Here is a 22,658-nt window from a genome sequence, read left to right on the forward strand (position 1 = left end):
GAAATAAAAAGTACTGGGATATTGAAACAAGGCCATTACGCAAAACACAAAAGTGCGTTTATACAAAGCGGCGACTATTAGACGATTTCACAACATTACCTTTTGGGTAGGGTTGAGCGACCTTCACTTTTATAGGATCGGGTCGGGTTTCACGAAACCCGACTTTTGGAAAAGTCGGGTCGAGTGAAATTGGCTGATCCTATAAAAAAGTCGGGGTCGGGGTCGGCCGAAACTCGAAACCCAATGCAGTGCATTGGGTTTCCATGGTTCCCAGGGTCTGAAGGAGCGGAAACTCTCCTTCAGGCCCTGGGATCCATATTTAAGTGTAAAATATAGAATTAAAATAAAAAATATCCTTATACTTACCCTCTGACGCGCCCTGGTACTAACCGGGAACCTTCCTTCCTTAGAATCAGCCTTCCAGGACCTTCGGTGACGTCGCGGGTGACGTCGCGGCTTGTGATTGGCCGCGCGGCCGCCCATGTGACCGCTCGCGCGGCCAATCACAAGCCGCGACGTCACCCGTGACGTCACCGAAGGTCCTGGAAGGGCTGATTCTTAGGAAGGAAGGCTGTCGGAAGGAAGCAGGGCGCTTCCGAGGGTGAGTATATTCCTATTAGGTATATTCCTATTAGGTATATACTCACCCTCGGAAGCGCCCTGCTTCCTTCCGACAGCCTTCCTTCCTAAGAATCAGCCCTTCCAGGACCTTCGGTGACGTCGCGGGTGACGTCGCGGCTTGTGATTGGCCGCGCGAGCGGTCACATGGGCGGCCGCGCGGCCAATCACAAGCCGCGACGTCACCACAACGTCACGGCAAGGTCCTAGAAGCGCGGATTCGAAGGAGGAAGGCTGCCGGTTAGTACCAGGGCGCGTCAGAGGGTAAGTATTGCAATATTTTTTATTTTAATTCTATATTTTACACTTTAATCTGAATTCCGATACCAATTCCCGATATCTTAAACATATCGGGAATCGGGATCGGAATTCCGATTCCAGATTCAAAAGATCGCCGACTTCATGGCCGACCCCCCACTGGGGTCGGGTCGGGTTTCATGAAACCCGACCTTGCCAAAAGTCGGCGACTTTTGAACAATTTCGACCCGTTTCGCTCAACCCTACTTTTGGGTATTAGTCGAGTATTGTGATGGATACGCGTCTGCAACACCCGTTCTCGTGCATTCTAGCAGGACCGTCTAATTCTGGAAAGAGCTATTTTGTAAAACAGCTGCTATATAATATTGAAGCTAATTTTTCTCAGAAACCTGATAATATTGTATGGTTTTATTCGTGTTGGCAAAAACTATATGATGAAATCTCTCTCTCTTTTCCCCACGCCAGATTTGTGGAGGGTCTGCCGAATACATTCGTAGATGACGAATTATTCCCACCGGAGAAGGTGAATTTGGCGATTGTTGATGATCTCATGGAGAGTGCTAGTGAGAATTGTGAGATAGAAAAAGCCTTTACCAAGTATGTGCACCACAGAAATCTCAGCATTTTCTACCTGGTGCAAAACATATTTTGTCAGGGTAAGAAAAGCCGTACGATAAATTTAAACACAAAGTACATGGTGCTTTTTAATAACCCCCGAGATAAATTACAAATTTTAACTCTAGCTCGTCAGATGTATCCCGGAAAAACACGTTTTTTCCTAGAAGCTTTTGAGGATGCCACGCGGGAGCCTTACGGGTATTTGCTTGTAGATTTGAGAGCTAATACCCCTGAGGATCTGCGTTTAAGGACTGGGTTGTTTCCACCCGCGTTGCCCGCTGTCTATGTTCAGAAGAAAAACACTTCTAAAAAGTGAATTTTACCCGGTATCAGACATTCTACGCTGTGTGCGTTGTGCTGTAAAGATGTCTGAGAGGCTCCGGCGTAACTGGGCTCTCTTAAAAACCCTAGTGAAAGCAACCCCCGCTGTCAGAAAGTCTATCTTGCGCGATGCAAGCAATGATTTAATTACAGCCATAGGCGAGATTGCTTTAAATATCTTAAAAGGCAGGATTCCGCTGAAAGAGCGCCAAAAAGGTATATTAAAGAAGTGGCGTAAAGCTATAAGAACCCTGAGTGACAGATCTCAGCCCATAAAGAAAAAGAAGCGCCTACTAAAACAGGCCGGCGGGTTTATCGGCCCTCTTTTAGCTTTTGCAATTCCAATAATAACAAGCCTGATCGCTGGAAGATAATGGAGCATGCAACGAAAATGTATCTAGTCCCCAAACAGGAGCTAGACAAACTAAGACCCGATACTACAGATAACATACGCGACAGTGTTATTCGACGCCTTGATGGTGAAATTAGCGACATTTTACAGCGTCGTGACATTCCCGATGATGTGAAAATTAAAATGTATAGCTCTGTGCTACAACGCTATTTGGTACATACGAGGCACAGCTCAAAAGAAGTAATGGCTTTAAATCTCGTTAGCCCTCCTGATCCTGGTCAGCAGCAATTGCCAAATACCGACTCTGATAAAAATCATGAGATCGCTGAAATTGTCGGACATATAAACCAAAGATATAAAAAGAATGCTGAATTTTTACTAAACAGGCTGCTGCAGAATAAAAATGTCACAGCATGGAATAATAATGCTGAATTTATTTTCAAAGGATCCGTAATACCCGGGTCTAACTTACTGGATTTGGTACGTAGTACAACGCAGAGTCATGCTCTGAACAGTAGAAATTTACCGCCGGGTTGGGATTCATTTATGCAGGCTATGGCCGAGCTAAATATGCCGTCTACAGTTGTGGGTAACCCCGCTACTAGGAAGCTTTTAGATGAATTAAAAATTACCAACAGTGAGACACGCTCTGTATCTACACCGCTGAAGTTAGCGGCGGCACCCCGTACAATTCAATCTTTACATTCCCCGTCATTAGGTACCACACGTGGAACTTTGCTACCTAAAAAAAGGTCTCTACCGATGCTGCAAACCATGTGGCTCACGATGTAAAGAATGTACTGGCTAAAATGCTGTACTCACCTTGTAACGCTATATTAATTATTTTGTAAGAAGTGTAATGATGTATGTTCATTGTACTATTTAATGTTTTTTACTTTTTATATTCTGTAAGAATTTTTATAGTATTGAAATGTCTTTGAGATGCTGTTTTATTGTGAGAAATAAAATTTTTTACATTTTTACAATATCGTGTCTTTGGTTTTTATTCGTATAAAACACACCGCTTCTTACTTGCGTGTGTTGTATATATATACAGACACAAGGAGAAAATCTGCTACACTGTGAATAAACACAGCTTACAATTTACTGTTAATGATCCGTCGAAACACATAAGTTTTCTAAGGAAGCGAATGCAAAAACAAATAGACAGCTACAGGACACAATAACTTTTCTGTAGGAGAAAATCTGCTACACTGTGAATAAACACAGCTTACAATTTACTGTTAATGTTCAGTAGAATTACAAATAAGTTTTCTAAGGAAGCGAATACAAAAAACAAATAGACAGAACATCTACAGACACAAAAAAGAGAAAGCAAATATCAAACATTCGGCGTTATAAAACATAAATAATACACAATGCCTGGGGCAAATGACATGCAGATAGCAAATACAACAACAATTGACCTAGGTGTTATAAACCTCTGAACCGCAGTTAACCTAAACATTTAGGTAATGTTCACCATTTAGTTAGTGTTCAGTAGAGAAACATTTTAGCAATAGGATATAAAATAAACAGCTGGGTGTGTTAATGATGTTGAATAACATGTGAAAACTCTGGCTGTAGTTTATAAGATGTAAAATGAGAATACTTTTCACATAACAGGATGTAGGATTGCATACAGAAACACCAGCCCTATTCACTATATGTGTACACTGTGAATAAAATATAAAAAGAAATACTGGCATAATAATCACTGTATCAAAATACTGTGATAACAATATCAAACTGTAACAAATTAAAATATATCAAACTATATCAAAAGGGGAAATCAAACAAGGAGGGAAGCTGGATACCAGCCGTCAGACAAGGGGAGGGGAGGGGTTACACACTTTGATACACTTTGATAGGGGGCGGGGCACCTGTCAGATTGAGTTTGACGAATAATCTGAATTATACACTACTCATGTGGGCTCTGTAAGGCTTTTGCCAATACAGTTACTGTAAATCTAAGAGTTTTGTTAATTTTGATGGCACAAAAAAATATAATATTAGGAAATGTATAACATGTTCTACTAAAGGAGTCATCTACCACGCCACCTGCCCATGTGGAAAAATTTGTATTGGCCTCACCACCCGTGAATTAAAGGTTCGAATTAGAGAACACTGCAGAGACATTGAAAAGGCAAAAACAGCTGAAGATGTAACTAATTTAAAAACTTTACCAAGACACTTCAGGAAATACCATGCCTACAGTACTGTGGGTTTGGTGATAAAGGGCATAGATTCAGTAACCATGGGAATACGGGGTAACGACATTAGCAAAGCTTTGGCTCAGATCGAGAGCCGGTGGATATATAGATTGGGTACTTTGGAGCCCCAGGGTCTAAATGAGGGTTTTGGATTTGGAGCCTTTCTGTAGTCACAAGATTTATGTTTTCATTAGTCCGATACAGTTTTTAGGGGCTTTTTGTGGGTTTTGAATTTTATTGTGTTTCATGATTTTAATGCTTCTTTCATTCACTTTTCATGCTTTATTTCCAATCGACATCTATTAATTTCCAGTCTTCCGTCATCAAAATAAATCAAGTCATAAGGAACCCATGACAGGGGTTTATGGACGTTCTCGTGCCCACATGTTAATCTTCTTTGGCTACAGTTGGACCTCCATCAAATCTGTCTGATGAAATAGGACCTTGGCTATGGCACTTTTTTCAAAGTTACACATAATGTAATATATTGTATTTTGGAGTACTGTTGTAATCATGTATTTTGATCTCCTTATCATGTATTCAGCACGTAGCACTTTGAGTAGTCAATTGTACAATTATGTTTGAGACATATTTCCTATACTTGTTTTTTTCATATGTTTTGTTATATTATTCAAGATACTAGCACTTCACATTAGTAATTGTTCATCACCAGTTGAAGTACTGGTATTTATTACTCACTTATCATTTTATTTGCTCAGGATGTGCGCATGGCACTGGTACCATAGTTGGTTCTTCTCACCCGCGGTAAATGAGTTGGGACACCCCCATTCCACCCCTAATCTCGGGCTGGCGTGTGGGCCCTGCCACCTCCGCAGGAGCGTAGATACATTTTAGCTCGGGGCCCAGATGCACATGCGCCATTATATCCTGTTTTGAGTCTTATATATTCACGTATAGATAATGTTGTGGTGATCACTTAAGAAGGGTTTTTTTTGGTATTCCCCCCCTTTTTCTCCTTTTTTTTTTAATTAGGGAACCACTTAGATGTCAATAAAGTAATATTAGATTTAGTAAGGAAGGCATCAATTCAATTAATGAATTTAGATTTGATAAGGAGAGGTATATCTAAGGTCCATAATCTATTTAAGTATGTGGCATACGAGTACTGATATTATCCATGTCGTGGGTTCCGTTTAATTTTAGAATTTTTAATAATATCTTTTGACCTTTTGATTTATTATTAATATGTGATGGGTATCAGTGCACCTCATAGTCTAATACCTTAGCTCCATAGATGCACTCTGTATTTGGTGTGTGGCTAGACATATTAAATATATACAGAACGACTTTCCCAGCTATAGACACTATTTCCACTAGACAACGCGGCTGAGCAGAATTATGTTACTAAATGTCTGGCGTTTTAATATGCGGCAGTCTGCGGTGGTTTGGTTGATCGAGGAATAGGATGTCATACACTTTTGTAGTTGCATATTGGCGCTTGAATGTATGGTGAGTTAGTTCACTTGCAGCTTTATGGTTGCCTGGTGACAAGATACTTGTTTCTGCAGCTGCGCACTACATTGTGTGGGTGGTTTGATATATTGAGTGTCATGGAGCGGTCCTACGTCCGGGAGAGTTAGGGTTGCTAGACAACGCGGCACTGCTATGTAATTGCGGCTGTGTGGAGTCACGCCACTAAATGTTTTGCGCTTTAATATGTAGTGGCCGGGCTTAATTGTGGTACGTAGGTTGCCGGGTAACAGGATGTTATACATCTTTTGCAGTTGCGCACTAGTGCTTGTGGTGAATTAGCTTACCTGTAGCTTCATGGTTGCCCGGTGACGAGATACTTGTTTCGGCAGCTGCGCACTACATTGAGTGGGCGGTCTGATACACAGAGTGTCAAGGGGCGGTTCTCCATCCAGGAGAGTTAGGGTTGCTAGACAACACGGCACTGCTATGTTATTATGGCTGTGTAGAATCACGTCACTAAATGTTTTGCGCTCTACCATGTGGTGGTCCGGCTTATTTGTGGTACGTTGGTTGTCGGTAAATAGGATGTATTTATCCTTTACAGTTGTGCATTAGCACTTGAATGTGTGGTGATTCGGTTCACTTGCAACTTTATGACTGCCTGATGACCAGACACTTGTTTCTGTAGCTGTGGGTGCCATGGGGCAGTCTCCTTTACCAGGAGCTGCTAGACATGGCTGCCTGGCGACGAGACATTTGTCTTTACAGCTGCGCACTACATTGAGTAGGCGGTCAGATACAGGGGGTGTTACGGGGTGGTTCCCCATTCAGAAGCGTCAAGGTTGCTAAACAACACAGCACAATCATGTTATTGGACGTCTGGTGCAACGGATATAACACCGGACCATTTCACATAGGTGTGGCAATTAAGATTTTATTTAAATAGCACAAAGATGATTGGCTGGAGACTGGTTAAAATAGACCCTCATTTCCTCCTTCAAGTACATGCCCCCGGAAGAAGAACTTATCGAAATGCGCATAGGTTTTTTTTGCTGGTTCCGTGTGTGAGTGCACAGGAGGTAACTATGACCTTATGAACACACCGCAGCTGCGGTTTGCCTTTGACCGTCTGGTTAATACTAACAACTTGGATGCCAATAGGTAATTTAGCACTTTATGGTTTCTCTGTTATGATGCGGTGGTTTAGGAGCAACATGGAACGAGCTCTGAAGGAAGTGGTATCTGTACTGACCGCAGTCCCTAAGCTCAACACCACACTAGAAGTAGCCGTGGGATGTACCTGTCACTCCCTAGACATCTCGACACAGCCTAAGAGCTAACTACCCCTAAAGATAGAAGCAGGAAAGCTATCTTGCCTCAGAGAAAATCCCCAAAGGATAGATTAGCCCCCACAAATAATGACTGTGAGTGGAGAGGGAAAAGACATACACAGAATGAAACCAGAATGAGCACAGGAGGCAAGTCTAGCTAGAAAGATAGGACAGGATGGAATACTATGCGGTCAGTATAAAACACTACAAAAATCCACGCAGAGTTTACTAAAAACTCCACACCTGACTAAAGGTGTGGAGGGTAAATCTGCTTCCCAGAGCTTCCAGCAAGACAGAATTAATTCATACTGATAAGCTGGACAAACAAAGAAAACACAGAACGGATAAGTCCACAATCTGTGGACAGAAAAGCGCAAGCAAGAACTTAGCTTAGCTGAACTGGTCAGGATAACAGGGTAATCCAAAGAGATGTGAATCCAACCAGAAACCATTTGCAAGTGGCACAAGCTGAAGGAAAAGCCAGGCTTAAATAGCCGAGCAGAAACGACGATCAGGTGGAAGCAGCTGAAGACAGCTAACTCGAAGGAGCAGCCATACCACTAGAAACCACAAGAGGAAGCCCAAGAGCAGAACTCACAAAAGTGCCACTTACAACCACGGGAGGGAGCCCAAGAGCGGAATTCACAACAGTACCCCCCTCTTGAGGAGGGGTCACCGAACCCTCACCAAAGCCCCCAGGACGATCAGGACGAGCCAAGAGAAAAGCACGAACCAAATCGGTGGCATGGGCATCGGAGGCAACAACCCAAGAATTATCCTCCTGGCAATAACCCTTCCACTTGCCAAGATACTGAAGCCTCCGCCTCAAAAAACGAGAATCCAAAATCTTCTCCACCTCATATTCCAACTCTCCCTCAACCAACACCGGGGCAGGAGGGTCAACCGAGGAAACAACGGGCACCACATATCTCCGCAACAAAGATCTATGGAAAACATTATGAATGGAAAAAGAGGCAGGAAGAGCCAAACGAAAAGACACCGGATTAATAATTTCAGAAATTTTATAAGGACCAATAAACCGAGGCTTAAATTTAGGAGAAGAAACCTTCATAGGAACATGACGAGAAGACAACCAAACCAAATCACCCACACGAAGCCGGGGACCAACACACCGACGGCGGTTAGCAAAACGTTGAGCCCTTTCCTGAGACAACGTCAAATTGTCCACCACATGAGTCCAAATCTGCTGCAGCCTGTCCACCACAGAATCAACACCAGGACAATCAGAAGGCTCAACCTGCCCAGAAGAAAAACGAGGATGAAAACCAAAATTACAAAAGAAAGGTGAAACCAAAGTAGCCGAACTAGCCCTATTATTAAGGGCAAACTCGGCCAACGGCAAGAAAGACACCCAATCATCCTGATCAGCAGACACAAAACATCTCAAATAGGTCTCCAAGGTCTGATTAGTTCGCTCAGTTTGGCCATTAGTCTGAGGATGAAACGCCGAAGAAAAAGACAAATCAATGCCCATCCTAGCACAAAAGGTCCGCCAAAATCTAGAGACAAACTGAGAACCTCTGTCAGACACAATATTCTCCGGAATGCCATGCAAACGAACCACATGCTGAAAAAATAATGGAACCAGATCTGAGGAGGAAGGCAACTTAGGCAGAGGTACCAGATGAACCATTTTAGAGAACAGGTCACAAACAACCCAGATAACAGACATCTTCTGGGAAACAGGAAGATCCTAATTAAAATCCATGGAAATATGCATCCAGGGCCTCTCAGGGACCGGCAAAGGCAAAAGCAACCCACTAACGCGGGAACAGCAAGGCTTGGCCCGGGCGCAAGTCCCACAGGACTGCACAAAAGCACGCACATCGTGCGACAAGGAAGGCCACCAAAAGGACCTAGCAACCAAATCTCTGGTACCAAAAATCCCAGGATGACCAGCCAACACTGAACAATGAACCTCAGAAATTACCTTACTTGTCCATCTATCAGGAACAAACAGCTTCCCTACTGGACAGCGGTCAGGCCTATCAGCCTGAAATTCCTGAAGCACCCGCCGCAAATCACGGGAGATAGCAGAAAGAATCACCCCCTCCTTAAGAATGCCAACCGGCTCAAGGACTCCAGGAGAATCAGGCGAAAAACTCCTAGAGAGGGCATCAGCCTTAACATTCTTAGATCCCGGAAGATACGAGACCACGAAATCAAAACGGGAGAAAAACAGGGACCATTGAGCCTGTCTAGGGTTCAGCCGCTTGGCCGACTCGAGGTAAATCAGATTCTTATGATCGGTCAGGACCACAACACGGTGTTTAGCTCCCTCAAGCCAATGTCGCCACTCCTCAAACGCCCACTTCATAGCCAACAACTCCCGATTGCTGACATCATAATTGCGTTCCGCAGGTGAAAACTTTCTGGAAAAAAAAAGCACATGGTTTCATCAAAGAACCATCAGACTCCCTCTGAGACAAAACGGCCCCTGCCCCAATCTCAGAAGCGTCGACCTCAACCTGAAAAGGAAGAGAAACATCCGGATGACGCAACACAGGGGCAGAAGTAAATCGGCACTTAAGCTCCTGAAAGGCCTCAACAGCCTCAGAGGACCAATTCGTCACATCAGCGCCTTTCTTCGTCAAATCAGTAAGGGGCTTAACCACACTGGAAAAGTTGGCAATGAAACGGCGATAGAAATTAGCAAAGCCCAAAAATTTTTGAAGACCCTTCACAGATGTGGGTTGGATCCAGTCATTAATAGCTTGGACCTTAACAGTATCCATTTCCATAGACGAGGGAGAAAAAATAAAACCCAAAAAAGAGACCTTCTGATCTCCGAATAGGCACTTAGACCCCTTCACAAATAAAGCATTATCACGAAGGATCTGGAACACCATCCTGACCTGCTTCACATGAGACTCCCAATCATCGGAAAAAATCAAAATATCATCCAAATATACGACCATGAATTTATCAAGATAATTGTGGAAAATATCATGCATGAAAGACTGGAACACAGATGGAGCATTAGAGAGCCCAAATGGCATCACAGGGTATTCAAAATGGCCTTCGGGCGTATTAAATGCAGTTTTCCATTCGTCACCCTGTTTAATACGAACAAGATTATATGCCCCTCGGAGGTCAATCTTAGTAAACCAACTAGCCCCCTTAATCTGAGCAAACAAATCAGTAAGTAAAGGCAAGGGGTATTGGAATTTGACCGTGATCTTATTAAGCAGACGATAATCAATACAGGGTCTCAAGGAGCCATCCTTCTTAGCAACAAAAAAGAAACCCGCTCCCAATGGTGACGAAGAGGGCCGTATATGCCCTTTCTCCAAAGATTCCTTAACATAACTCCGCATGGCGGCATGCTCTGGCACAGACAGATTGAAAAGTCGGCCCTTAGGGAACTTGCAACCAGGAATCAAGTTAACAGCACAATCTCAGTCCCTGTGCGGAGGAAGGGAACTGGACTTGGGCTCATCAAATACATCCTGGAAATCCGACAAAAACTCAGGGACCTCAGAAGAGGGGGAAGAGGAAATTGACATCACAGGAACGTCACTATGTACCCCTTGACAACCCCAACTAGTCACCGACACAGTTTTCCAATCCAGCACCGGATTATGTTCCTGTAACCATGGAAATCCCAGTACAACAACATCATGCAGGTTATGCAACACCAGAAAACGGCAATCTTCCTGATGTGCAGGAGCCATGTACATAGTCATCTGCGTCCAGTACTGAGGTTTATCCTTGGCCAAGGGTGTAGCATCAATGCCCCTCAAAGGAATAGGGCTCTGCAAAGGCTGCAAGGAAAAACCACAGTGCCTGGCGAATTCTAAGTCCATTAAGTTCAGGGCAGCGCCTGAATCCACAAATGCCATGACAGAAAAGGACGATAATGAGCAAATCAGGGTCACAGATAAGAGAAATTTAGGCTGTATAGTACTAATGGTAACAGACCTAGCGACTCTCTTAGTACGCTTAGGGCAATCAGAGATAACATGAGCCGAATCACCACAGTAAAAACACAGCCTATTCTGACGTCTGAATTCCTGACATTCTATTCTAGTCAAAATCCTATCACATTGCATAGGTTCAGGACTTTGCGCAGAGGATACTGCCATATGGTGCACAGCTTTGAGCTCGCGCAGACGCCGATCAATCTGAATGGCTAGAGACATAGATTCGCTCAAACCGGTAGGCGTAGGAAAGCCCACCATAACATCTTTAAGGGTTTCAGAAAGACCTTTTCTGAAAATAGCAGCCAGAGCCTCTTCATTCCATTTAGTGAGCACAGACCATTATCTAAATTTCTGGCAGTATAACTCTGCCGCTTCTTGACCCTGACACAGGGCCAACAGTGTTTTCTCAGCATGCTCTACAAAGTTAGGTTCGTCATACAATAATCCGAGCGCTTGAAAAAATGCATCTACATTCAATAATGCCGGATCCCCTGTTTCAAGAGCAAAAGCCCAGTCTTGAGGATCACCACGCAGCAAGGATATGATGATTTTTACTTGCTGAATGGGATCACCAAAAGAACGGGGTTTCAAAGCAAAAAACAATTTGCAGCTATTTTTAAAGTTCAAAAACTTGGATCTGTCCCCAAAAAACAAATCAGGAGTAGGAATTATACCCAGGAATTCTAGGCTCTAGAGCCGGAGTCTGGACAACATAATCTTGGATACTCTGGACTCTTGCAGCAAGTTGATCCACACGAGAAAACAAACCCTGAACCTCCATACCAGAGCATATATCCAGCACCACCCAGATATCAAGAGGAAAAAAAAGAGCACAGAAAAAAAAATGGTTCAGAACGCTTTTTTTTCCTTCTTTTGAGACGCATTCAATTCACTTTTGGCCACTAGTACTGTTACATTTCTCTGCATTGTAAATGTATTAAAATTAAAAAAGCCGTGTAGGCAGCTTTGGCTCGGTAGCGGTGCATATGTGCATGTTGGTATATTGAGTATATAGCTAGACCATTGTTGTAACAGACAAACTGGTATATATTGGCATACAAGTCTTATAGACTGTTGTAGTAAATAGACATACATTTATGCACATGTGTGCAGATATATGAGCCGTGTAGGCTGCCTTGGCGTAACAGCTATATGTATATGCACGGTGGCACCTGATTATATAGCCAGACCATATTTTGCAATAGACTAACTGGTATATATTAGTATACAAGCCTTACAGGCTGTTGGAAAAAATAGGGATATATGTATATATATTGGCATTTTTAGCATAGGTCCATCTGGTCCTGTTTAGGTAAATTAGTTGCCATGGTACCCACTAATTAGGCCCACAATAAATCGAGGAATAAGCTATTTCAGACTTATTTCATGATATACTACAGGTCCTTCTCAAAAAATTAGCATATAGTGTTAAATTTCATTATTTACCATAATGTAATGATTACAATTAAACTTTCATATATTATAGATTCATTATCCACCAACTGAAATTTGTCAGGTCTTTTGTTGTTTTAATACTGATGATTTTGGCATACAACTCCTGATAACCCAAAAAACCTGTCTCAATAAATTAGCATATCAAGAAAAGGTTCTCTAAACGACCTATTACCCTAATCTTCTGAATCAACTAATTAACTCTAAACACATGCAAAAGATACCTGAGGCTTTTATAAACTCCCTGCCTGGTTCATTACTCAAAACCCCCATCATGGGTAAGACTAGGGACCTGACAGATATCAAGAAGGCCATCATTGACACCCTCAAGCAAGAGGGTAAGACCCAGAAAGAAATGTCTCAACAAATAGGCTGTTCCCAGAGTGCTGTATCAAGGCACCTCAATGGTAAGTCTGTTGGAAGGAAAGAATGTGGCAGAAAACGCTGTACAACGAGAAGAGGAGACCGGACCCTGAGGAAGATTGTGGAGAAGGACCGATTCCAGACCTTGGGGAACCTGAGGAAGCAGTGGACTGAGTCTGGTGTGGAAACATCCAGAGCCACCGTGCACAGGCGTGTGCAGGAAATGGGCTACAGGTGCCGAAATGGGCTACAGAGAAGCAGCACTGGACTTTTGCTAAGTGGTCCCAAGTACTTTTTTCTGATGAAAGCAAATTTTGCATGTCATTCGGAAATCAAGGTGCCAGAGTCTGGAGGAAGACTGGGGAGAAGGAAGTGCCAAAATGCCTGAAGTCCAGTGTCAAGTACCCACAGTCAGTGATGGTGTGGGGTGCCATGTCAGCTGCTGGTGTTGGTCCACTGTGTTTCATCAAGGGCAGGGTCAATGCAGCTAGCTATCAGGAGATTTTGGAGCACTTTATGCTTCCATCGGCTGAAATGCTTTATGGAGATGAAGATTTCATTTTTCAGCACGACCTGGCACCTGCTCACAGTGCCAAAACCACTGGTAAATGGTTTACTGACCATGGTATTACTGTGCTCAATTGGCCTGCCAACTCTCCTGACCTGAACCCCATAGAGAATCTGTGGGATATTGTGAAGAGAAAGTTGAGAGACGCAAGACCCAACACTCTGGATGAGCTTAAGGCCGCTATTGAAGCATCCTGGGCCTCCATAACATCTCAGCAGTGTCACAGGCTGATTGCCTCCATGCCACGCCGCATTGAAGCAGTCATTTCTGCCAAAGGATTCCCGACCAAGTATTGAGTGCATAACTGAACATTATTATTTGATGGTTTTTTTGTTTGTTATTAAAAAACACTTTTATTTGATTGGATGGGTGAAATATGCTAATTTATTGAGACAGGTTTTTTGGGTTATCAGGAGTTGTATGCCAAAATCATCAGTATTAAAACAATAAAAGACCTGACAAATTTCAGTTGGTGGATAATGAATCTATAATATATGAAAGTTTAATTGTATTCATTACATTATGGTAAATAATGAAATTTAACACTATATGCTAATTTTTTGAGAAGGACCTGTATAATTGGTTATTGTGTCTGTTGCACTTCACATGGAACAAGTTTTTGGATTGGAGGCATTCTGTATATCATTATAAAAAATGTATATTATGGAAAATGTATATGCTATGCAACGAGTTTTTATCTCAGCTATTTATAATAAATTATTGGTTTGAACTGAACATTCTGTGGCCTGTTCCATTTTCTTGATAGGTCTTTTTTGGTATGTCATTGCTTTGGATGTGTTCTTTATATATTTTGGACTAATATGTATAAATTATTAAGTATTTTGTGTGACACATCTGTGTGATTTAAGGGCATGAAAATTCAAAGATGGAAAATTGCAACATTTTCGGCAAATTTCCGTTTTTTTCACAAATAAACACAAGTCCTATCAAATAAATGTTACCTCTACAATTAAGTACCGTATATACTCGAGTATAAGCCGACCCGAGTATAAGCCGACCCCCCTAATTTTGCCACAAAAAACTGGGAAAACTTATTGACTCGAGTATAAGCCTAGGGTGGAAATGCAGCATTTACCGGTGAATTTCAAAAATAAAAATAGATCATTATTTCCCCATAGCTGTGCCATATAGTGCTCTGCACCGTTCATATTTCCCCATAGGTGTGAACCATATAGTGCTCTGCACCGTTCATTGTGCCCCCTAGCTGTGCCATATACGGTGCTCTGCACCGTTCATTGTGCCCCATAGATGTGCCATATACGGTGCTCTGCACCGTTCATTGTGCCCCATAGATGTGCCATATACGGTGCTCTGCACCGTTCACTGTGCCCCATAGCTGTGCCATATACGGTGCTCTGCACCGTTCACTGTGCCCCATAGCTGTGCTGTGCCATATACGGTGCTCTGCACCGTTCACTGTGCCCCATAGCTGTGCTGTGCCATATACGGTGCTCTGCACCGTTCACTGTGCCCCATACATAGCTGTGCTGTGCCATATACGGTGCTCTGCACCGTTCACTGTGCCCCATACATAGCTGTGCTGTGCCATATACGGTGCTCTGCACCGTTCACTGTGCCCCATAGCTGTGCTGTGCCATATACGGTGCTCTGCACCGTTCACTGTGCCCCATACATAGCTGTGCTGTGCCATATACGGTGCTCTGCACCGTTCACTGTGCCCCATACATAGCTGTGCTGTGCCATATACGGTGCTCTGCACCGTTCACTGTGCCCCATAGCTGTGCTGTGCCATATACGGTGCTCTGCACCGTTCACTGTGCCCCATACATAGCTGTGCTGTGCCATATACGGTGCTCTGCACCGTTCACTGTGCCCCATAGCTGTGCTGTGCCATATACGGTGCTCTGCACCGTTCACTGTGCCCCATAGCTGTGCTGTGCCATATACGGTGCTCTGCACCGTTCACTGTGCCCCATAGCTGTGCTGTGCCATATACGGTGCTCTGCACCGTTCACTGTGCCCCATAGCTGTGCCATATACGGTGCTCTGCACCGTTCACTGTGCCCCATAGCTGTGCCATATACGGTGCTCTGCACCGTTCACTGTGCCCCATAGCTGTGCTGTGCCATATACGGTGCTCTGCACCGTTCACTGTACCCCATAGCTGTGCTGTGCCATATACGGTGCTCTGCACCGTTCACTGTGCCCCATACATAGCTGTGCTGTGCCATATACAGTGCTCTGCACCGTTCACTGTGCCCCATACATAGCTGTGCTGTGCCATATACAGTGCTCTGCACCGTTCACTGTGCCCCATAGCTGTGCTGTGCCATATACGGTGCTCTGCACCGTTCACTGTGCCCCATAGCTGTGCTGTGCCATATACAGTGCTCTGCACCGTTCACTGTGCCCCATAGCTGTGCTGTGCCATATACGGTGCTCTGCACCGTTCACTGTGCCCCATAGCTGTTCCACATAAATTTGTGCCGCCGCTGCCGCAATAAAGAAAAAAAAACACATACTCACCTCCCTTGATTGCAGCTCCCGGCGTCTCGTTCCGGCGCCTCCATCTTCCCGGCGTCTCTGCTCTGACTGATCAGGCAGAGGGCGCCGCGCACACTGTATGCGTCATCGCGCCCTCTGCCTGATCAGTCAGAGAGCGCAGACACCGGGAAGATGGAGGCGCCGGCCGGGAAGATGGATCGGCGCCCGGCGGCTGGAACGAGGACAGGTGAATATAACATACTCACCTAGTCCTGGCGATCCTCGCGCTGTCCCCTCCTGTCTTCGGTGCCGCAGCTTCTTTCTCTATCAGCGGTCACCGGCACCGCTGATTAGAGAAATGAATAAACGGCTCCGCCCCTATGGGAGGTGGAGCCGCTTATTCATTTCTGTAATGAGCGGTCCCACGTGACCGCTGAAGAGAGGAAGAAGCTGCAGCGCCGAAGCCCGTGGGACGGCAGGGACAGCGCGAGGATCGCTGGGACTAGGTAAGTATACCTCAGCGCCCTCACCCCCTCACCCGCCGACCCCACCGCTACCGTGACTCGAGTATAAGCCGAGGGGGGCACTTTCAGCCCAAAAATTTGGGCTGAAAATCTCGGCTTATACTCGAGTATATACGGTACATTATGTCCAAGAAAACAATGTCACAATCACCGGGATCCGTTGAAGCGTTCCAGAATTATAACCTCAAAAGGGACAGTTGTCAGAATTGTAAAAATTGGCCTGGCCATTAACATGCAAACCACTCTTTGGGTAAAGGGGTTAATATCTGGTTTCAGAATCTAACAATAGATTTATAATTCAATATTTTTGTTCTATTTATGTCAACCATACTACATTCTACTGTTTTTACATGTGAGAGATCCAGAAGCTTGAAATCATTCTTACCTAATACTACTCATGCTGCCAGTTTCTGAACCAAGTTTGCATCTCTCCAGTTGACTGGCGACAATCTGACGTTCAGCCTCAAGTTCTCGTGTTAATCTTTCAAACTGCAGTTCCTAAAAATAAAAATCACCATGTAAATTAAATACTTATTTAAAGGCTTTTCTTTTCAATGTTTTCATGCATTATAAGGCCGGCGTCACACTAGCGAGTTTTACAGACGTATGAGAGGCGCAGAAAATACGGATTGCACACGGTACAATAATTCTCTATGGCCCAGCTCCTATCTGCCTATTTTACGTATCCGTATTATACAGTCTTGTACAGCCGTAGAAAATCGCAGCATGCTGCGTTTGTCAGCGTATTGTGCAAAAAATACGCCAATGAAAGTCAATGGGGGCGAGAAAAATACGAATTAAACACGGACCAACAGTGTGACTTGCGAGAAATATGCAGCGGTGTTCTATAGAAAAGCTGGCAATTCAGCGCGGTGTACAGTAAAATCACACTGACAGGTTATAATAGAATAGCTAAAATAAATGTCTACACATAGAATAGGTATATATATATCTACTATATAAAGCTGAATGTGTGTATGTGTGTGTGTATGTGTGTGTGTGTATGTCCGGGATTGGCATCTGCACCGTCGCAGCTACAGCCACAAAATTTTGCACAGTCACACGTCTGGACCCCGAGAGCGTCATAGGCTATATTGTGAGGCTAAATTTTGACCCCGCGCGTTCCAATTCACCAAACAATTATGCCCCTATCTACATAATGGGGAAAAAAGTGAAAGGAAAAGTGTTGGAAGCGTCGCAGCTACAGCAACAAAATTTTGCACAGTCACACGTCTGGACCCTGAGAGCGTCATAGGCTACGTTGTGAGGTGAAATTTTAACCCCGCGCTTTCCAATTCACCAAACAATTTTGCCCCTATCTACATAATGGGGAAAAAAGTGAAAGGAAAAGTGTTGGAGGCGTCGCAGCTACAGAAACAAAATTTTGCACAGTCACACGTCTGGACCCTGAGAGCGTCATAGGCTACGTTGTGAGGTGAAATTTTAACCCTGCGCTTTCCAATTCACCAAACAATTTTGCCCCTATCTACATAATGGGGAAAAAAGTGAAACGAAAAGTGTTGGAGGCGTCGCAGCCACAGAAACAAAATTTTGCACAGTCACACGTCTGGACCCTGAGAGCGTCATAGGCTATGTTGTGAGGTGAAATTTTAACTCCGCGCTTTCCAATTCACCAAACTATTTTTCCCCTATCTACATAATGGGGAAAAGTGAAAGGAAAAGTGTTGGAGGCAAATTGACAGCTGCCAGATGTGAACAAGGGGGACTTAAAGAATGAGAGCGATGGCGCAAAAGAGTATATACCGATCAGTTGCTAAGGTGGGGCCCTGACATGAGATACTCACCACACATGGGGATATGAACACACACACAAAATGCGCCACACACTACCACGTGCTTGAACACATATACCACCCTCAGCACACATTTCACCACACATACACCAACCTCGCCACATAAAAGTCGAAACACAAAAGTCGCCGCTCAAAACTCACCACGCGCAAAACTCGCCACATGCAAAAACTAGGCTCACGCAAAACTCGCCACAAGTGCAAAACTCACCTCATGGAAAACTCGCCACACGCAAAACTTGCACACGCGGAAAAATTGCCACATGCACAAAATTTGCAACACATGCAAAAGTTGCCTCACACAAAACTTGCACATACTCAAAAGGCACCAGACATAAAACTCACCACGCGCAAAACTCGCCATGCGCAAAACTTGCTGCACACAACTTGCTACACTAACCTGTTACATGCAACTCGACACACAAAAAGTTGCTACACGCATGTTGCCACACAAAACTCAACACACACAACTTGACAAACAAAACTCGCCCTAAAACACACACAAGTCTGGTATTAGCCTTCAAAAATAAAAATCTGATTAATAAGCAGACAAACTACAAGAGCAACAAATGTACCATATAGGAAATACAGCAGCTGTCAGTCACATGACCTGTCTATTATGTGTATGTGTGAGCTAATATATACTGCCAGGGGGAGGGCTTCCTGTTGGCTGGGGATTTATCAGGCTGCCAATTTATCTTACAAATACTGAGGTAAAAATACTGAGCAAATAACGTGTTAACGAGGTCTAATACAGGAGATCACACAGGTATATACTATATACAGGGGAGATGACACACAGATATATACTATACACAGGAGAGATAACACACAGGTATATACTGTACTATATAGAGGAGGAGATGACATACAGGTATATACTATATACAGGAGGAGATGACATACAGGTATATACTAAATACAGGAGGAGATGACACACAGGTATATACTATATACAGGAGCACATTACCTATAGGTATATACTATATACAGGAGGAGATGACATACAGGTATATGCTATATATAGAAGATGACTAAGGGTTTTTCCGTCTGTCTTTCTGTCTGTCTTTCTGTCTTTCTGTCTGTCTGTCTGTCTGTCTGTCTGTCCTGGAAATCCCGCGTGTCTGATTGGTCGAGGCCGCCAGGCCTCGACCAATCAGCGACGGGCACAGCGATGATGATGTCATAAAGGACGTAGACATCCCGCATCTCTGATTGGTCGAGGCCGCCAGGCCTCGACCAATCAGCAACGGGCACAGCGACGATGATGTCATAAAGGACGTAGAAATCCCATGTTTCTGATTCAGCAACGGGCACAGTATCAACGTAGATGTCATAATGGTTGCCATGGCGACGATGATGTCATAAAGGTTGCCTCGACCAATCAGCGACCGGCACAGTCTGCGAGGTCGTGAGGTGAAAATGAAAAGGTGTGAGTGCAAAATGAGAGGAGTGAGGGAAAATAGTGTAGTGATCGGGAAATGACAGATGTGAGGTCGAAATGACAAGTGTTAGGCGGGAATGAGAGGAGTGAGGGAGAAAATGAGAAGTGTGAGGGAGAAAATGAGAGATGTGAGGGGGAAAATTAAAGATGTGATTGGGAAAATGAGAGGCGTGATGGGAAAATAAGAGAAGTGACGTGCTATAACTAACCACAGATATTTACTATGCCCAGGCAACGCCGGGCTCTTCAGCTAGTGTATATATATATATATATATATATATATATATATATATATCAGTGAGACATATATATATATATACATATATATATATGTATTTATATTTAATACAGCGCTAGATAGCTTAAAAGCCGGTAATTCAATTGCCAGCTTTTGCTATCTCCTTCCTAAACCCGACAGGATATGAGACATGGTTTATATACAGTAAACCATTCCATATCCCTTATTTTTTTACATATTCCTCACTAATAATGTTCCAAGTGTCTGTGTGTAAAATTTGGGGGCTCTAGCTATTTAAAAAAAAGGGTTAAATCACGGAAAAAATTGGCGTGGGCTGCCGCTCAATTTTCTCCGCCAGAGTGGGAAAGCCAGTGACTGAGGGCAGATATTTATAGCCTAGAGAGGGACCATGGTTATAGGACCCACCTGGCTGAAAACATTTGCCCCCAGCCACCCCAGAAAATGCACATCTGGAAGATATGCCTATTCGGCACTTAGCCTCTCTCTTCCCACTCCCCTGTAGCGGTGGGACATGGGGTAATAAAGGGTTAATGTCACCTTGCTATTGTAAGGTGACATTAAGCCAGGTTAATAATGGAGAGGCGTCAATAAGACGCCTATCCATTATTAATCCAATAGTAGGAAATGGTTAATAAAACACACACACATTATGGAAAAAGTATTTTAATGAAATACAGACACAGGGTGTTGCAATATTTTATTATACTCTCAATCCAATAGAAGACCCTTGTCACCTGAAACAAAGTTAAAATAAAAAAATAACAATATCCCATACCTTCCGTCGTTCAGTCTTGTCCCACGCTTGTACAAGCAGGAGCCTGCTAATGAAGCAAGTCTAGGTAGCTACGTTCCCCTGCTTTCCAATCATTCCCCAGATTTTACAGGCAGGGGCGGCTGCATTAGCAGGCTCCTGCTTGTAAAATTATTTAACCCCTTCAGATGGATTTACAGCGTGGGACAAGACTGAACAACGGAAGGTATGGAATATTTTTTTTTATTTTAACTTTGTTTCAGGTGACAAGGGTCTTCAATTGGATTTAGAGTATAATAAAATAATACAACACCCTGTGTCTTTATTTCATTAAAATACTTTTTCCATAATGTGTGTATGTTTTATTAACCATAGTAACATAGTAACATAGTAACATAGTTAGTAAGGCCGAAAAAAAGAGATTTGTCCATCCAGTTCAGCTTATATTCCATCATAATAAATCCCCAGATCTACGTCCTTCTACAGAACCTAATAATTGTATGATACAATATTGTTCTGCTCCAGGAAGACATCCAGGCCTCTCTTGAACCTCTCGACTGAGTTCGACATCACCACCTCCTCAGGCAAGCAATTCCAGATTCTCACTGCCCTAACAGTAAAGAATCCTCTTCTATGTTGGTGGAAAAACCTTCTCTCCTCCAGACGCAAAGAATGCCCTCTTGTGCCCGTCACCTTCCTTGGTATAAACAGATCCTCAGCGAGATATTTGTATTGTCCCCTTATATACTTATACATGGTTATTAGATCGCCCCTTTTTTCTAGACTAAATAATCCTAATTTCGCTAATCTATCTGGGTATTGTAGTTCTCCCATCCCCTTTATTAATTTTGTTGCCCTCCTTTGTACTCTCAATAGTTCCATTATATCCTTCCTGAGCACCGGTGCCCAAAACTGGACACAGTACTCCATGTGCGGTCTAACTAGGGATTTGTACAGAGGCAGTATAATGCTCTCATCATGTGTATCCACACCTCTTTTAATGCACCCCATGATCCTGTTTGCCTTGGCAGCTGCTGCCTGGCACTGGCTGCTCCAGGTAAGTTTATCATTAACTAGGATCCCCAAGTCCTTCTCCCTGTCAGATTTACCCAGTGGTTTCCCATTTAGTGTGTAATGGTGATATTGATTCCTTCTTCCCATGTGTATAACCTTACATTTATCATTGTTAAACCTCATCTGCCACCTTTCAGCCCAAGTTTCCAACTTATCCAGATCCATCTGTAGCAGAATACTATCTTCTCTTGTATTAACTGCTTTACATAGTTTTGTATCATCTGCAAATATCGATATTTTACTGTGTAAACCTTCTACCAGATCATTAATGAATATGTTGAAGAGAACAGGTCCCAATACCGACCCCTGCGGTACCCCACTGGTCACAGCGACCCAGTTAGAGACTATACCATTTATAACCACCCTCTGCTTTCTATCACTAAGCCAGTTACTAACCCATTTACACACATTTTCCCCCAGACCAAGCATTCTCATTTTGTGTACCAACCTCTTGTGCAGCACGGTATCAAACGCATTGGAAAAATCGAGATATACCATGTCCAATGACTCACTGTGATCCAGCCTATAGCTTACCTCTTCATAAAAACTGATTAGATTGGTTTGACAGGAGCGATTTCTCATAAACCCATGCTGATATGGAGTTAAACAGTTATTCTCATTGAGATAATCCAGAATAACATCCCTCAGAAACCCTTCAAATATTTTACCAACAATAGAGGTTAGACTTACTGGCCTTTAATTTCCAGTTTCACTTTTAGAGCCCTTTTTGAATATTGGCACCACATTTGCTATGCGCCAGTCCTGCGGAACAGACCCCGTCGCTATAGAGTCCCTAAAAATAAGAAATAATGGTTTATCTATTACATTACTTAGTTCTCTTAGTACTCGTGGGTGTA

The 22,658-nt window shown here is 43.5% G+C and overlaps 1 protein-coding gene across 4 annotated transcripts in view; it reads right to left on the bottom strand.

Moving 5' to 3' along the window:
- The window catches only part of CTNND2 (catenin delta 2), a 2,169,946-nt gene that overhangs the window by 2,049,736 nt on the left and 97,552 nt on the right, over positions 1–22,658 (bottom strand). For all 4 annotated transcript variants that reach the window (XM_069730454.1, XM_069730453.1, XM_069730452.1 and 1 more), the window contains exon 3: positions 16,848–16,960. In XM_069730454.1, coding sequence (XP_069586555.1) covers positions 16,848–16,960 — 113 coding nt within the window. The remainder of the gene's footprint in view (positions 1–16,847; positions 16,961–22,658) is intronic.

This window comes from Ranitomeya imitator, chromosome 6 (assembly GCF_032444005.1).
Source record: "Ranitomeya imitator isolate aRanImi1 chromosome 6, aRanImi1.pri, whole genome shotgun sequence".
Taxonomy (NCBI): domain Eukaryota; kingdom Metazoa; phylum Chordata; class Amphibia; order Anura; family Dendrobatidae; genus Ranitomeya; species Ranitomeya imitator.